The sequence below is a fragment of the Haliotis rufescens genome, unplaced genomic scaffold, assembly GCF_023055435.1.
Source record: "Haliotis rufescens isolate VD_foot unplaced genomic scaffold, xgHalRufe1.0.p SCAF_95, whole genome shotgun sequence".
NCBI lineage: Eukaryota > Metazoa > Mollusca > Gastropoda > Lepetellida > Haliotidae > Haliotis > Haliotis rufescens.
In genome coordinates, this window is record NW_025964389.1 from 344,820 (window position 1) to 362,853 (window position 18,034).

General features: G+C 39.4%; 1 protein-coding gene across 1 annotated transcript; it reads left to right on the forward strand.

Moving 5' to 3' along the window:
• The first annotated feature begins 213 nt into the window (after positions 1 to 213).
• Positions 214 to 16,556, forward strand: LOC124112661 (cell wall protein IFF7-like). The gene is made up of 6 exons (XM_046472795.2): positions 214 to 323; positions 6,945 to 7,122; positions 8,055 to 8,278; positions 10,007 to 10,258; positions 10,445 to 11,254; positions 13,937 to 16,556. The coding sequence occupies exons 1-6, from the start codon at positions 278 to 280 to the stop codon at positions 14,230 to 14,232; spliced, it is 1,806 nt and encodes a 601-aa protein (XP_046328751.2). The 5' UTR covers positions 214 to 277; the 3' UTR covers positions 14,233 to 16,556.
• The last annotated feature ends 1,478 nt before the right edge of the window (positions 16,557 to 18,034 follow it).

The following is an 18,034-nucleotide window of genomic DNA, read 5'->3' on the forward strand; positions in this document are numbered from 1 at the left end:
AATAGGTCCCCTTTGCTGGATGGATCTCAATGGATTGGGTGATCAAGGCTCCGTGGCTTGGATGATTAGTGTCAACGTACCTGGACGGCGTGGATCGTTTCTCACAATATCAATCACTGGAATTCCTGCTCCAGACTCGATCATTTACTGGTATCCTCAACTGAAATATTGCGGCGATAAAACACAAAACAACAATGGTATGATGCATGCGTTAAATTATGTACTTCCGAAATTGTTTTTATTTCAGGCTTCTCTTCTCACTTCTTCTCAAGTGACAATGCATCTGCCGAAATGTCTGCTTTCAATCACAGTTATATATCTTGGTAAGTACGATAAAATCCCTCTTTTAGAGACACTAAAGTACAAACAAATTCTCAAGAAGAGACTGCAGAAAAGCGGAGAAAGGCAATAGTATATCGTAGTTATGACCCCAGTGGTCACTATATAGGATTTCTTATTATTTTCAATAAATGAATCATCTCTTCACCCGACATACACATGTTTCACATACTGTAAAGTACGGTCATTACGAACTCAAAGGGACCACTGATACGTGTTCGTTATAAACGTAGTGTACTGTACATTGTAAACATACTGTTTCAGCTTGTGGTATATAATTGATATTGATGATCATTTCTCGGTTCGGTAATCGTATCTGTTATATTTTCTAGCTTGGTTAACCTGTATTGAATGTCTACATAGTTTGTCAAATGTGCAAGGCGTTTTGATCATCTGCAACTGAGACTATCTGTATTTAAACTGTCCCATATGATATATTCTTGGTAACAAGTTTAACTACAGTTTAAAATAAAAGAGACAAAACCCTTTCAAAATTCATGATAATATTATTTCATGAAAATAATCTGTTGTTGTGTTGATACAGATTACTTCATATATTGTCACCATGATTTACACTCTTCGGGAACACCTGGTGTCATCACTGATATTCTGCCTTTTAAACTCAATGGAATCTGTTTTAGTGGATATCGGAAACTGTTGTTACCTGGCGAACGTTTCAACCACTGGGCTACCCCCCACCCCCCCCACCCCCCCCCACCCCCCCCCCACCCCCCACCCCCTCCCCCCCCCTCCCCCTCACTAGTACATGTGCACTTATTGTTGAATGACAACCAAGCATATCACTTTAGCTATATGTTTTATTGTTATTTAACGACACATGCAGCAATAGTTCAGCTATGTGACACCAAGCCAATGTGTGTTCATGTTACTAATTGTCAATATACATGTCTGACTTGCTGCCACTTTACGCACATACATAAACCATAACAAAGGATGCACACATACTTCACATGGATATTGACAACAATGCATCGTTAAATGGTGCTGTAATAAATAATAAACTGAGAATGTTGTCTGATGTAAAAGTAAGGAAAAAAACTTGGTAGAGTGTCTCAAGGAAACTTTCAAACCTGAACACCTAGCACAGTCAAGCAAGTGCTTCTATCCGTTACATAATAGACCGTGACTTTTATAAAAATCATTAACGATTGGTGGTAAGTGGTTTCGACAGTGGCTATGCTGTCAATTCGCTAATGTGCCAAATGTTTACTGTCACAATAAGCACTATTCCAGCTAAGAGTCCGTACTACAAATTAGTGATTGATTCCTACGACGTTTGATGTGACGAATTGCAATCAGCGTTCAGAGTCCCCTGTATGTTATCTCTGGGTGATGAGATAGGTAAATCATCTTCGAACAACAGCCCTGTATTCTCGAATGCTCCATGCAGTGTCTGAAAAATTACTGGTGTCCAATCTGCTCTGGTAGTAAGCAGTCGGAATTTTCCCAAATGAAACCAGGAAAGCGTGTCATCTGGGACATTCCTCCCCTTCGGTGTATCCCTAACTGAACACCAAGCAGCGAAAGGAAAAGTGTCTCAAAAGGGACATGACTGAATCCGATCTTCGGACGTCGTGTTTATGCAATCAACAGCCTGGTTGTCAGATTAAAATAAAACCTTTCTCTCGCCCAGGTTGTTGCCCGATATTTCAGCTGCAACAGCGACAAGACAATATTCGAAACGAGGGATATTATCAGTTAAAGCTGGTTGTACTCATTTAACTGGCCATGCTCCACAGGAACACTCCCCACTGTAATAAATATCAAACCCTTTGCCTTGTCTACCAGCACTGTCAGTAAATATTTCCAGATCTTTGCTTTAGGACCTTGATCTAGTTAAAGGTGCTCCAATGAACTCCTTCAAAACTATTTGCCATGCCTGTGGTCGATCTATATCTGTGGTGAGGTCACTGCCCCGGGTACTATGGATTGGAATAACTAAAAGCGACAAAACCATTTCCATTATCATAACAAAATCTCTGCAAAACGAGTCCATTGTACGATTTCAACTACATGTATATTAGCCTGAGTGTATGAACCACTGTCACATAGTGATAATACCAGGTGTTCCATAACGCCTGGAGTCACTGCATTACTTTAGACAATTTAACAAACCCAGTAGGAACAGCATTTCTGTTAACTTTACGTTTGACCGTGAATAGCATTCCTCTAAGAATGACAGTTAAGTATTGATTCAAAGGGACACCGGTTCAACACTTCCTTAATGTGTATACAAAGTTTAACAAAGAAATGACAAACAACTGTTGCATTATGTTTCGGAAACAATCAGTACCATCGATTGAACCCAGGTCCACCCAGGAAACGCAAAAATTACAAATCTAGAAAATTCCTGGCTAAGTGGCATCAGTTCAGCACTTGCTTGATCTGTGTACAAAGTTTCACAAAGAAATGATAAAAAAATGTTTACGAGTAAAGCTCCAGAAACGATTCCTACCTTGGCTTGAGCCAACGCCCAACGTAATGCCTTCTTAACGCGAAACCCAGTGGGGACTATAATACATGAGACATTTGGTAAACCTGGTTGGCACTGCATTACATGAGGACATTCAATAAAGCCTGGAGGGATAGAGTTTCTCTCAATCTCACCTAGTTACAAGAAGTCTGTTACATGTACATGACAAAGTACGGCAGACCATATCCTCTTGCACTCTAACTCACAAGTTAATTGTATCAAGCTTAAGGCCTAAAAATGTCAGTTTGTTCACAAAGGCCACTTTACCCACTGGCAATAGGCCACCAAGGTCTGTGCTATCTCCCAAAGGTGTGTCAAGAGTTGGAATGCTTACTCTGTTGAAGTTGTAATCTACAATCAGAAGCCTATTCAATGAAAGTAGAACACGTTTCTCAACAAAGAGCTTCCCGATCATCCCATTGCTAAACACAATTTATTGATTTATTGCTTAGTGTAAATCCTTATGACGTAACGTTTCCAAGCCAGACTAGAATCAAATGAAAAGCATTTTCTATTTCCAGGCAATGCTCGTTGTCCTAACTGCTGTACAAGTACAATTGCTTGTTAAAATTGAGCATACTGTACAGAAAACACGCTCTCATCAATGACATCATTTACAGTATCACCTTCTGCATATGATAAGTAATATATAAAGAATCTCACCCTCGTGTCTTTTGATATCAAATATATCAACACGAGTTGATAAAAGTGGGGAAAACTCCGAGGCTTGCGGAGGATTTCTTTCGACTTTTATCAACGAGTGTTGATATATTTGATATCAAAAGACACGAGGGTGAGATTTTATTTATCATCATTCTTCCACTTTTTTTCAGTTTGTAGAAAGTAATAAGCAGTGTCTTTAGTGTAAAAAGTACTGCTTACAGCTTCGGTAGCAGAGCCATTAGTGATGTCATTTGATTGTGACGTCATGGTAACCAATGACGTCACAATGGTCTGCAAAGCATTGTGATGCAATTTCATTGCAGCGACATATACAGTATAGATATCGCTTGATCTCACCAAAGCGATATCTCCCGTGGGAGCCAGTTTTGGATGATAAATTAACCTGTCGTCCATTGGAACATTATTCGGTGCTCACCTCAGTGGGGAATATTTAAATTAGGGTAGTCAAAGTGCCCAGGAAATCTACACGTGTCATCTTCTCTACACTTTTAGTTGTGACATTTGAGGGTTTAACTAATTCTCTATTCCTTATTTAAGCCATGTTTGAAACCATTAACAAGACACTGATCTTGTCTGGTCTAAATATGGCTTTGCTGTCATGCTTTCCAGTAACAATGTCCTGACCTTTGTCAGCTCGAGATGGTATAGGTCTGGTAGAAGGATGGCCTGCAGGATGGGATGAAGAAGCTTCCACTTGTTGAAGAGCTATGCCGATACTTGCACCTTTCTGAAGCACTTGTTTTCGTTCAGTGGTGGAGATGTCATGTTCAACATGTTAACGTCATGAGGGTGTGGGGAGAATCATTTGAATCATATGAAGACACACTGCATGAACTGTTTCAGTGGTGGTGATGTCATGTTCAACATGTTAACGTCATGAGGGTGTGGGGTGAATCATTTGAAGCATATGGAGACACACTGCATGAACTGTTTCATTGGTGGTGATGTCATGTTCAACATGTTAACGTCATGATGGTGTGGGGTGAATCATTTGAAGCATATGAAGACACACTGCATGAACTGTTTCATTTGTGGTTCAATTCGATGGTGTTGGGTGAATCATTTGAAGCATATGGAGACACACTGCATGAACTGTTTCATTGGTGGTGATGTCATATTCAACATGTTAACGTCATGAGGGTGTGGGGTGAATCATTTGAAGCATATGGAGACACACTGCATGAACTGTTTCAGTGGTGGTGATGTCATGTTCAACATGTAGACGTCATGAGGGTGTGGGGTGAATCATTTGAAGCATATGAAGACACACTGCATGAACTGTTTCAGTGGTGGTGATGTCATGTTCAACATGTTAGCGTCATGAGGGTGTGGGGTGAATCATTTGAAGCATATGAAGACACACTGCATGAACTGTTTCAGTGGTGGTGATGTCATGTTCAACATGTTAACGTCATGAGGGTGTGGGGTGAATCATTTGAAGCATATGGAGACACACTGCATGAACTGTTTCATTGGTGGTGATGTCATGTTCAACATGTTAACGTCATGAGGGTGTGGGGTGAATCATTTGAAGCATATGAAGGCACACTGTATGAACTCTTTCATTGGTGGTGATGTCATGTTCAACATGTTAACGTCACGAGGGTGTGGGATGAATCATTTGAAGCATATGGAGACACACTGCATGAACTGTTTCATTGGTGGTGATGTCATGTTCAACATGTTAACGTCATGAGGGTGTGGGGTGAATCATTTGAAGCATATGAAGACACACTGCATGAACTGTTTCATTGGTGGTGATGTCATGTTCAACATGTTAACGTCATGAGGGTGTGGGTTGAATCATTTGAAGCATATGAAGACACACTGCATGAACTGTTTCAGTGGAGGTGATGTCATGTTCAACATTTTAACGTCATGAGGGTGTGGGGTGAACCATTTGAAGCATATGAAGACACACTGCATGAACTGTTTCAGTGGTGGTAATGTCATGTTCAACATGTTAACGTCAAGAGGGTGTGGGGTGAATCATTTGAAGCATATGAAGACACACTGCATGAACTGTTTCATTGGTGGTGATGTCATGTTCAACATGTTAACGTCATGAGGGTGTGGGTTGAATCATTTGAAGCATATGAAGACACACTGCATGAACTGTTTCAGTGGTGGTGATGTCATGTTCAACATGTTAACGTCATGAGGGTGTGGGGTGAATCATTTGAAGCATATGGAGACACACTGCATGAACTCTTTCAGTGGTGGTGATGTCATGTTCAACATGTTAACGTCATGAGGGTGTGGGGTGAATCATTTGAAGCATATGAAGGCACACTGTATGAACTCTTTCATTGGTGGTGATGTCATGTTCAACATGTTAACGTCATGAGGGTGTGGGATGAATCATTTGAAGCATATGGAGACACACTGCATGAACTGTTTCATTTGTGGTGATGTCATGTTCAACATGTTAACGTCATGAGGGTGTGGGGTGAACCATTTGAAGCATATGAAGACACACTGCATGAACTCTTTCAGTGGTGGTAATGTCATGTTCAACATGTTAACGTCAAGAGGGTGTGGGGTGAATCATTTGAAGCATATGAAGGCACACTGTATGAACTGTTTCATTGGTGGTGATGTCATGTTCAACATGTTAACGTCATGATGGTGTAGGGTGAATCATTTGAAGCATATGGAGACACACTGCATGAACTGTTTCAGTGGTGGTGATGTCATGTTCAACATGTTAACGTCATGAGGGTGTGGGGTGAATCATTTGAAGCATATGGAGACACACTGCATGAACTGTTTCAGTGGTGGTGATGTCATGTTCAACATGTTAACGTCGTGAGGGTGTGGGTTGAATCATTTGAAGCATATGAAGACACACTACATGAACTGTTTCAGTAGTGGTGATGTCATGTTCAACATGTTAACGTCATGAGGGTGTGGGGTGAACCATTTGAAGCATATGAAGACACACTGCATGAACTGTTTCATTGGTGGTAATGTCATGTTCAACATGTTAACGTCATGAGGGTGTGGGGTGAACCATGTGAAGCATATAAAGACACACTGCATGAACTGTTTCATTGGTGGTGATGCCATGTTCAACATGTTAACGTTAAGAGGGTGTGGGGTGAATCATTTGAAGCATATGAAAAAACACTGCATGAACTGTTTCATTGATGGTGATGTTATGGTTGCTTTGTTAACTTCATGAGGGTGTAAGGTGAATCATTTGAAGCATTTGAAGACACATTGCATGAATTACATTTCGCAATTGGGAGTAAACCCAATCGGCATATACTTATGCAGCTCCCGATTAATGGTGACCGGGTCCCTTTGTCTCTTTGAAGTTCCCCTGAAACTCGCCATTTTCTTAGATTTATGTCTCCATTAGATATGCCATTAGATATTCCGCATGTGCATAACTAAATTAATGGAAATTATATTTACTTTTCAGAATATATTCTGCATTCCAGCTGCGGGAAGATCTTTACACTGTACGAGGGCTTGCATACTTGGGATAAGACACGTGCAATGTGCGAAAGTCAAGGACAACAAATGCTCCGATTTAAGACGGCCAGAGAACTCGATATTTTCAATTTGTTTTTGGAACAATGGACAAGTGAAACAGTTTTGTAAGTTTGAGGTTTTGTTCTTAGCTTTCTTTCATTGATTCAAAATGGCAATGCTTCTTAACACGCAAAGAGATTGAGTTTTTGTAGCTTCAGGCAATAAATACTTACTTTTTATGCAAAATGTTTGAATGACGGACGGGAAAATGCTTTTCCGTTTCGCTAGCACCTGGTGTCATCACTGATTTTCAGTGGTTTATTCGTATAATCTTTGCAGCTATTTGGCCCTTTACGTCAAAATTATAATCTGTTTCGGCGGATAATCTAGACTGGTTATTCTCTTGCATTGCATATTTATATATACTTTTCGTTGGGAAATATTCAAGACAGATAATGGGTAGCCTAGTGGGTGCGGTGTTCGCTCTTCAGCGCGAAGGCCTGGTTGAATTCCTTACATCGGGTTATGTGATAAAAGCAACAACAAAAACTTTCAATGATCATATTATAAGAAATATCCTAGGATAATCCATTGTAAGATTCCGACTATATCATAGGCATGTCTTTATGAACCACAATCAAATACCGATGATAAGTTTTCGCATGTCAATTGTTCATCTGAACAAAACACGATAAGTCCGTTTTTGAATTATGGATGGCTCAGGGAAATATGACTGCAAGTTGCCATGGACACCGCAATCCGCTGTGCAGAATTTCGCCCTTTGTCCATACCAGGATCCGCTGATCGTGGGTTCTAATCCTGGATTAGGGCCGAATTACATATTTGCTATGACAGTGGTAAACGCCTGAGAGAAGGGGCAGATGATAATACTATCAATACAATTATTTCCACAACCAGTATTAATGCTGCAACAGCTACAGAAAATATTACTATCACTAAACTACTTTCACGTCAACATTACTAATACTAAACAGCTCCAAGAACGGTGTTTATATCAGTAGTATCTGTGTAGTGCCTTAACTGATTTTTGTTTCAGGACGTCTGACCTCTGGATGGGTCTCTTTGACCTGACGCCGAATACCGGTACTGCCTTTGTGTTCAGATGGACAGACTGTACTTCACTCGGAGCATTTTCAAAATGGCTGGATATTGAACCTAACAATAAGGGGTTGGAAAACTGCGTTTGTTATACACTGGCTCAGTGGTACAGGACCAAGGAATGTAATAAACTGTATGCAGCAGTATGCGAAAATGAAACTGGTAAGTGCTTGAACGATGTGCTTTAAGACGTTTAATGTTATTAATACCCATTTTTCCATGTTTTTTGTTTTTTAAATTAGTCAATGAGAGGTATCAAATCACAATTACCAGGTTATTACCATCTCTGATTAAAACAGCCGATGAGACGGCCTGATCACCGCGGGAGATATATTTATAACAGTACATATTATCAGTGGGCATTTTTTAATAATAATATGTGCAGTTATAAGTTACAAAATGGAGATTTGCAATTACATCAATATACAAAGTATGCGTGGCAATACATTTTAGGCAGAGCACACGATATAAATCCACTACGAGAGTGTATTTTAAGTTTTAATGGGCCACAGCGAGCTTGACATTTGGCGCTTGTCAACAGCCGACAGAACTGTCATATTTTGTGCGTCACAATGAACGGCGTGACGTCATAATAGTGACATTTGGAGTAAACCTTGTGAGGCTTACTTAATATTCTTTTTGGTTGTCCACTTCGTGTTGGCTTACTTCCAATGACTGTTTTATATGCGAGGAAATTATAATGATGCTAAAAATCAATGTTTGAAAATATACCACAGCCCGTGTTATGGCCATTATCGGTGGTTACTCAATTTATCTCGACAACCCACTCAAAACAATGGAATCAACGCTTGCCGCGTCGTTCAATATCGTCGCAAACACCAAAGAGTTCGCGTATACTTCTGTCATGGTAGACTGGAGACAAACATGATGTGTTTTCAACGCAGAGCTAGTTCATCAGCAGATTTAACTGTGAGGAATTTTACATTTGGAATTAAATCTACAGGTAACCTAAATCAACATTGAGGAAACAAAGTAAGTTTCCTAAATGTCTTTTTGATACGATACTAATGCTAATTAAAGGTTCCACATACTCACCCAAAGAGCATTCAGTCGTAGTCTATTGAGTCTCAATTACCAGATGTTGCCGTTTTAAATTCACAAATGTATTCAACAATGAGAAACTAATGGACGTGTCTCCTGCAATCTGGTGGGTTAAAAACGTCAATTTGAAATATTTTCATTGATAAGTATGTTGTTTTCTCAATCCCAATGGGGGCACGGGTGGCCCAGACGCCTAAGGCGCCGCGATTCGCTATGCAGAGTTGCGTCCCTTGGGCCTATGATTGAGACCTATGATTGTGGGTTCGAATCCCGGTTCGCCCGGATCATGTTTCTAGGTTTGTCAGCACCATACCTGTGCTCGTGGGTTTCACCGAAGTGGTAAACGTCTGAGACCTGCATCACTTCGGGCTGTCCTCCCACATTAAGCTGACACGTCGTGATAGAACTGGAATACTGTTCAAAGCGGCGTTAAACCAAACTCACTCACTCACTCACTCACTCACTCAATCCCAAATAGAAAAACGTATGCCATTCGGGTTTGCGAAAGGGACACCAGTAAGTATTAGGTTTGATCAATACTTATCAGAACCACTTCGATTAAGTTGTCTTTTCCACATTCTGCTAATCAGGTGTGATCAGTAACCACGGAAGGATGTGACGTGGGCTAGCAGTATAAATCGGCATTAGTCCGGACTAGTACAAGCAGCCCCACACACACGTGCATGCACGTCGCTGTATAAGTGCAACAATCTTGGACGCGCCGTTCACCTCACCCCCATTTTTCATGTCGCCATCTCATTCTATCGTTTATCTCCTCAATAAAAGTGTGTAATAGTGTCTAATTCTAATTCTAATTATACGTACCAGGGTGCTGGTTTACTGAAGGAGAAGGCCAAGAGGTGTTGGGTTTAAACGAATCTCCAACGACAAACTATACTGTTAGGGCGTGCAAGAAGTCCTGTCTGGAGAGGAACAGTGAAGATAGCCCCTGTGTTGCTATTCGACACGATGGCTCTTTCTGTCGAACGTATACCGGAAGTTACCGTCACTTAACCGTTTCTACACCTCAGCTGCCGATGAATTCTCAGTCGACTGTCTATCTAAAACGATGTTATGAAGGTACGTGTGGGCTGATACTTTGTAAACTAAAACAATGATTTTCTGGCATATTATGTTGATTGTTTCGCGGGAAATACTAACAATACGAGTTACGAGTTCTTTTTCCTGAAGAAATATCTCTCTTTGTACCAATTTTTGGACCAACTTGCCAAACTGTAAAGAACATGAATTCCATTTGTGCTTCAGCAAAAATAGCAGACACTACTCCAAGTGTCCCCCAAAACAAGTACTACAACAAAGTTACCTGTGATCAAACCACTGCCACGTCTCAACATGGGTCAACAACTACACAACTGACGACGACATCACATGGGATGACGTCAACGTCAGATGGAATGACGACTACACCAGATGGATTGACGACTACACCAGATCGATTGACGACTACACCAGATGGACTGACGACTACACCAGATGGATTGACGACTACACCAGATGGATTGACGACTACACCAGACGGATTGACGACTACACCAGATGGAATGACGACTACACCAGATGGAATGACGACTACATCAGATGGAATGACGACTACACCAGATGGAATAACGACTACACCAGATGGATTGACGACTACACCAGATGGAATGACGACTACACCAGATGGATTGACGACTACACCAGATGGATTGACGACTACACCAGATGGAATGACGACTACACCAGATGGAATGACGACTACACCAGATGGATTGACGACTACACCAGATGGAATGACGACTACACCAGATGGATTGACGACAACACCAGATGGAATGACGTCAACACCAGATGGAATGACGACTACACCAGATGGATTGACGACTACACCAGATGGAATGACGACTACACCAGATAGTTTGACGACGACATCACATGGAACGACGACAACACCAGAAGCAACAACGACAGACGTGTACATAGCGTCATCAATGACAGACAACACGACATCGCAATCAGATGGGGTGACGTCCGCGTTAACCACGACATACCCATGTGGATCAACGTCAGCATCAGGTATAACAACATTTGGTTTGATTTGATATTATAATGATAAGATAATGCCCGGTTTCGGAACCACTGTTCCTTCCAATCTTTTCCTGCGCCTCTTAGGGAACATGTTATAATGCTGACATCTTATATTGGTTTCAATATTGAAGAGATATATTGAACAACTGCTTTGCTCCTTTGAACAATAGTTCAGTTGTATCACATCATGCCGCCCATGAGTACCTCCGTGGCCTAAAATTCAAAGTGCTTTGAGGAACATTTTGGTAAATTTCGCAGAAAAGCTTCATTATATTTTTATGAATTGAAGCCTCTTTGCAATGACTGACAGTCACAGTTTGAGACAGTTAGACACATGCGTGTGGTAATAACAAACGGAAAATTGGAATACTGATTTCAAAATAGTAAAATGTAAAATGCTATTGTATAATTTTCTTTTCTTATTCTAAAATTATATTAATACATTTATTAAAACAGAAATAGAAAACAGTAAATTTACATATTACGGTTAGTTTCTCTGAGGCTATGCAACATCTGTATGTTCAGGACCGGCTTTCGATTCACATTGTAAGTGTCTGCAGAAAATGCTCAATTCTCTACGAGTTCTGCACAAAAGGGATGTTTGCAAAAAGGAAAGATTCTGCATCAATTAAGCGGGCTTCTGTAAAATATTCCGGGACGCCGCAATGATGGAATACACTGAAAGCAAGCGAGCATCTTAACCTAACAACATGGGTTTGGATAGACATACTTTGGAACATCATTGGGATTTTGTGGGATCAAACATATCGACTAAGGGGCGTAATCTAGACAGCCTTTTTCGCCGCAATAGTCTGTTGTGTCACCTTTGATCTGCAAGTCAATATATATACTGAACCGCAAAAGAAACGTCACCACGGATAGATATATGAGAAACCTTATTTGTCCAAACACTATAAACATACTTTGAGCCATATTAAAAAGATGAAACTTGGCAAAACTGATCATCAAGGCTGAAATTAATGTGACAAATGTTCTTATAGTGAAACACAACACTAGCCTATGAGAAAATGGCATCACAAGTCAGTTTTCGTGTGTCCGCCATGTACATTGATGACTGCCGTGCAACGTCGATACATGGAATGGATGAGGCGGTTGAAGGCCATAGGCACTTAAGCCCACACTCTGATGCAGTTCAGCTGCAGTTGTTGGCCTTGGTCGGACGCCATTTAGCCGTCTTTGAATCTCGTCCCACATGTGTTCAATGGGATTTAAATCGGGAGTGAGGGCAGGCCACTGCAGCCATTCTGCTGGAGGAAGTATCTTGTTTCTCTCGCAGTGTGGACACGGGCGTTATCATGCTGAAACTCGTGGTTGCGGCGACGTGCCAAATGAGGTATGGCGCGTGGTCTCAAGACTTGATCAATGTACCGAGCTGCTGTGCCACCATTGTATCTCCCTGGACAGATGTTCTGGAAGACCACAAGGCCGACCCTCTGTGCAAGACCAATTCCATCCCACACCATGATGCTCGGACCACCCAATGAGCCTCTCTCGACACAAGCATCCGAATAACGTTCCTCACGGCGTCGCCAGACTCTCTTTCTCTGCCATCTGCTGTTGAGATACAGTCTCGTCTGAGAAGAGGATGATTCTGCACTGTTGGTGGCGCCAAAGCTGGTGCTGTGTTGCCCACTGAAGATGGTCCTGGTGTCCTCACTAATGTGTCGCTGGTGTGTCCCCATGGTCTGTCGAGCAGTTTCCGCAGCAGTAACAAAGCGATCTTGAAGGTGCTGTCGCACAATCTGACCATCCTGATGGTGACCCATGGTCTTCCACTACGCGGTCGGTCATCTGTAGTGTTAGTGGTCAAGTACGATTGCTGGAGCCTGTACATGGTCCTTACGTTGACTTGAAATGCATTGGCTACTTGTCGGTCGGTTTGTCCAGCTTGCAATCGTCCAAAGGCTTGGTGTCGCTGATTTCTTGTCAATCTTGGCATGTGGTAGCAAATCAATAACGAATGAATGTAATCCGATCTGGGTGGATTTTTATAGGGCAAGAAATGGGGAAACGCATGTGCATTTCAATTTGAACGGAACTCACGTGCATCGGGTTACCATGGCCGTTGTCGTGATGCGTTTGGGCGTGTTATTGTCATCTGCTATAGTTTTTTATCATCAAATTTCATTTTTTCCGGACAAGGTAATGTTAAATTTTAGAACATTTGACAAATATTACCCATATATTTAAATGACAACTTTTCATGCAATGTTACTTGAGGTGACGTTTCTTTTAGAAACTTTAAAGGATTTAAACTTTAGGTTTATGTAGCATTCTTTCAGTATACTCCTGGGCAAAGACTGATGTAATGAGTGAGTGAGTGAGTAAGGTTTAACGCGGCTTTTAACTAATATTAACTAAGGTAATGTTAAATTAAAGAAACTTTGACAAAAATTACCCAGATATTTAAAAGACAACGTTCATGCAATGTAACTTGGGGTGACGTTTCTTTTGCGGTTCAGTTAATATATCATTACAGTTGATGATATGAACTTTATATTTGAAGTTCATAAGGACACATGACTAATCACACTTTTACAGAGTATTGTGCTCAGAAGGCACACTGATGTACCGTCAGCTCAGACACTGCGCATACTCCTTACCCGTGCATGCATCAACTTATTTTATTTGTTCTTATTCCCTTTTCAGGCTTCATTTACAGTTCGACCAATGCCAACAATTGTGTTTGCGTTTCGTCAGCCACGCCTTCAGAGTTTGAAATGGCACAACTTATAAAAGCATTGATTTTGGAAAAACACACCCTCTCATCCTTCAGACGCAAGAAAACATCGGCAAAGGACGATCGCCCATCTGCTAAATCCATCGGGTCGATGGGAATCGTACTTACTGTACTTCCGTTTGTCGTAGTGGTCCTTCTTGACTGTGGAAGAGTCATTGCATATCTTAAGGGACGAAAGAGAATTTGGCCTCTTACCAAGATTTGATGACAAAACCAGTTCAAACATGCAACCGGGATAAGGTCATGGATATGCTCTATGTCGATCTAATCGATGCTAGGTAGCATACACAACTGGAACTGTTTGCAAAACAAGAGTAAGGAACAGACTGATTATCTGATGATGAGGACCTCGGATTTGTAGACACAATATTTCAATCAATGCTTCAAAACTTAAATCCCAGGCCAACAACAGATTGTACATTGTTCGGCCCCTAATACTAGAACATGTTGTATTGTCAAATGGCCAACGAATCAGTGGCAGACCAAACTTCATCCCCGTCCTTAGCATTTAGCCAATGACAGGTCAGTTTTATTTCGAAAATCAGATAAAGGGAATACGAAGGTCTTCCTTCTGTTTTCTTAAGGCTTATAAAGCACAACTCAATTGTCATTCACACCGAAAAACGTTCTATTTATTTATATCATTATCCGTTTTTTGTGTGTGTTCAGTACCAGTCTGCAGGATGATATGCACACCTGGTCAAATGTTAAGCACTTTTTGTCTTACATTACCAAATAAGATAGCAGAGAATTTTATCCTGTATATTTATTTATTTTTGATTAAGTTCAGATACCCTTATTTTAACATAACAACCATAAGCGATTATCTAATAATTGTGTTATATTATCTGAATGGCCCTGGACAAAATTTCGATTAAGTCATCAAAGACCATATTCCATTCTAGAAATTGCATGGTATACATTCAGAGGAATTTACGACGTATGACGAATCGCTTGTCAATATGCTATGACCTTTGCACCTGCTTCCCCACTTGCACTTACCTTCTTGTAAAAATTGTTTGATTGTCACGTAAAAGGATATGCTAACCATTTTAGCGAATGTTGGTATTAGAGGTATCAAATGGCCCATTCATATCATCTTTATCATTATGTAGCCTTCTATGCCCATAAAATCTGATTCGACAGATAATCGGGATTGATTATTCTCTGTCGTTGAAGTTTTGATTACTTGAACAACTATGTACAATTAAGAGTCATTGAATAGCATATAAGCATATCATTTTGTCCAAAGAAGGATATGTAGTATTGGCCTTAAGATATGACCTATTCAAATGTACTTGAACAGATAGCAAGACCGAGGCTTGCTTCAATGATGAGGTTATAACATACACGTTCAAAGCTTTTTACCTTCAGTATCATGTCTGGAGGTACTGTGTGTTGTTACTTTATTGCCAACATAGTATTATGGCCTTATATTGTTATATGCATATATATAGAGAGAGATGTTGCTTTTATGCGATTGATGTTCACTGTCATTTTAGAAATGTTTTCGAAATCCAATGTACATTGTGCTGTGTGTGTTGTTACTTTATTGCCAACATAGTATTATGGCCTTATATTGTATATATAGAAAATCTTGAGAGATGTTGCTTTTATGCGACTGATGTTTACTGTCATTTAAGAAATATTTTGGAAATGAATACATGAAATTTGAATAATGTTCAGTGTTGTTTTCTTCTACATTTTCTAGTTAAAGCAAATTGCAACACATGCTGTCTAGACTTCATTCCCTTAGAAACGAATGTACAATCATTTCTAATTATTAATACAGATGTTGAAGCTTGTCGTTTGCCTTTGAAATTTAAATAATGATCAATATTGTTTTCTTCTGCATTTTCTAGTTAATGCAAATTGCAACACGTGCTGTTTAGGCTTTATTCCCTTGGAAACGAATGTACATAAATTTCTAATTATTAATACAGATGTTGAAGCTTGTCGTTTGCCTTTGAAATTTGAATAATGACCAATGTTGTTTTCTTCTGCATTCCTTGTATAAGCAAATTGCAACACATGCTGTCTAGACTTCATTCCCTTAGAAACGAATGTACATAAATTTATAATTATTGAGACAGATGTTGAAGCTTGTCGTTTGCCTTTGAAATTTGAATAATGACCAATGTTGTTTTCTTCTGCATTCCTTGCATAAGCAAATTGCAACACATGCTGTCTAGACTTCATTCCCTTAGAAACGAATGTACATAAATTTATAATTATTGAGACAGATGTTGAAGCTTGTCGTTTGCCTTTGAAATTTGAATAATGACCAATATTGTTTTCTTCTGCATTTTCTAGTTAATGCAAATTGCAACACGTGCTGTTTAGGCTTTATTCCCTTGGAAACGAATGTACCTAATTTCTAATTATTAATACAGATGTTGAAGCTTGTCGCTTGCCTTTGAAATTTAAATAATGACCAATGTTGTTTTCTTCTGTATTTTCTAGTTAAAGCAAATTGCAACACGTGCTGTTTAGACTTTATTCCCTCAGAAACGAATGTACATAATTTCTTATTATTGAGACAGATGTTGAAGCTTGTCGTTTGCCTTTGAAATTTGAATAATGATCAATATTGTTTTCTTCTGCATTTTCTAGTTAATGCAAATTGCAACACGTGCTGTTTAGGCTTTATTCCCTTGGAAACGAATGTACCTAATTTCTAATTATTAATACAGATGTTGAAGCTTGTCGCTTGCCTTTGAAATTTAAATAATGACCAATATTGTTTTCTTCTGTATTTTCTAGTTAAAGCAAATTGCAACACGTGCTGTTTAGACTTTATTCCCTCAGAAACGAATGTACCTAATTTCTTATTATTGAGACAGATGTTGAAGCTTGTCGTTTGTCTTTGAAAATTGAATAATGACCAATGTTGTTTTCTTCTGCATTCCTTGTATAAGCAAATTGCAACACATGCTGTCTAGACTTCATTCCCTTAGAAACGAATGTACATAAATTTCTTATTATTGAGACAGATGTTGAAGCTTGTCGTTTGTCTTTGAAATTTGAATATTGATCAATGTTGTTTTCTTCTGCATTTTCTAGTTCAAACAAATTGTAATAAAAGGTGTTAGATATTTTTCAGTCAGAAACGAATGTACATAAATTTCTCATTATTGAGACAGATGTTGAAGCTTGTCGTTTGCCTTTGAAATTTGAATAATGATCAATATTGTTTTCTTCTGCATTTTCTAGTAAATGCACATTGCAACACGTGCTGTTTAGGCTTTATTCCCTTAGAAACGAATGTACATAAATTTCTAATTATTATTACAGATGTTGAAGCTTGTCGTTTGCCTTTGAAATTTAAATAATGATCAATATTGTTTTCTTCTGCATTTTCTAGTTAATGCAAATTGCAACACGTGCTGTTTAGGCTTTATTCCCTTGGAAACGAATGTACATAAATTTCTAATTATTAATACAGATGTTGAAGCTTGTCGTTTGCCTTTGAAATTTGAATAATGACCAATGTTGTTTTCTTCTGCATTCCTTGTATAAGCAAATTGCAACACATGCTGTCTAGACTTCATTCCCTTAGAAACGAATGTACATAAATTTATAATTATTGAGACAGATGTTGAAGCTTGTCGTTTGCCTTTGAAATTTGAATAATGATCAATGTTTTTTTCTTCTGCATTTTCTAGTTAAAGCAAATTGCAACACATGCTGTCTAGACTTCATTCCCTTAGAAACGAATGTACATAAATTTATAATTATTGAGACAGATGTTGAAGCTTGTCGTTTGCCTTTGAAAATTGAATAATGACCAATGTTGTTTTCTTCTGCATTCCTTGCATAAGCAAATTGCAACACATGCTGTCTAGACTTCATTCCCTTAGAAACGAATGTACATAAATTTATAATTATTGAGACAGATGTTGAAGCTTGTCGCTTGCCTTTGAAATTTGAATAATGACCAATGTTGTTTTCTTCTGCATTCCTTGCATAAGCAAATTGCAAAACATGCTGTCTAGACTTCATTCCCT

Excerpts from the sequence above, each read along its gene's own strand:
- LOC124112661 (XM_046472795.2), top strand. The coding sequence starts at position 278 with ATGCATCTGCCGAAATGTCTGCTTTCAATCACAGTTATATATCTTG. Across the intron at positions 324-6,944 it reads AATCACAGTTATATATCTTG|AATATATTCTGCATTCCAGC; the intron begins GTAAGTACGATA and ends TTTACTTTTCAG. Across the intron at positions 7,123-8,054 it reads TGGACAAGTGAAACAGTTTT|GACGTCTGACCTCTGGATGG; the intron begins GTAAGTTTGAGG and ends TTTTTGTTTCAG.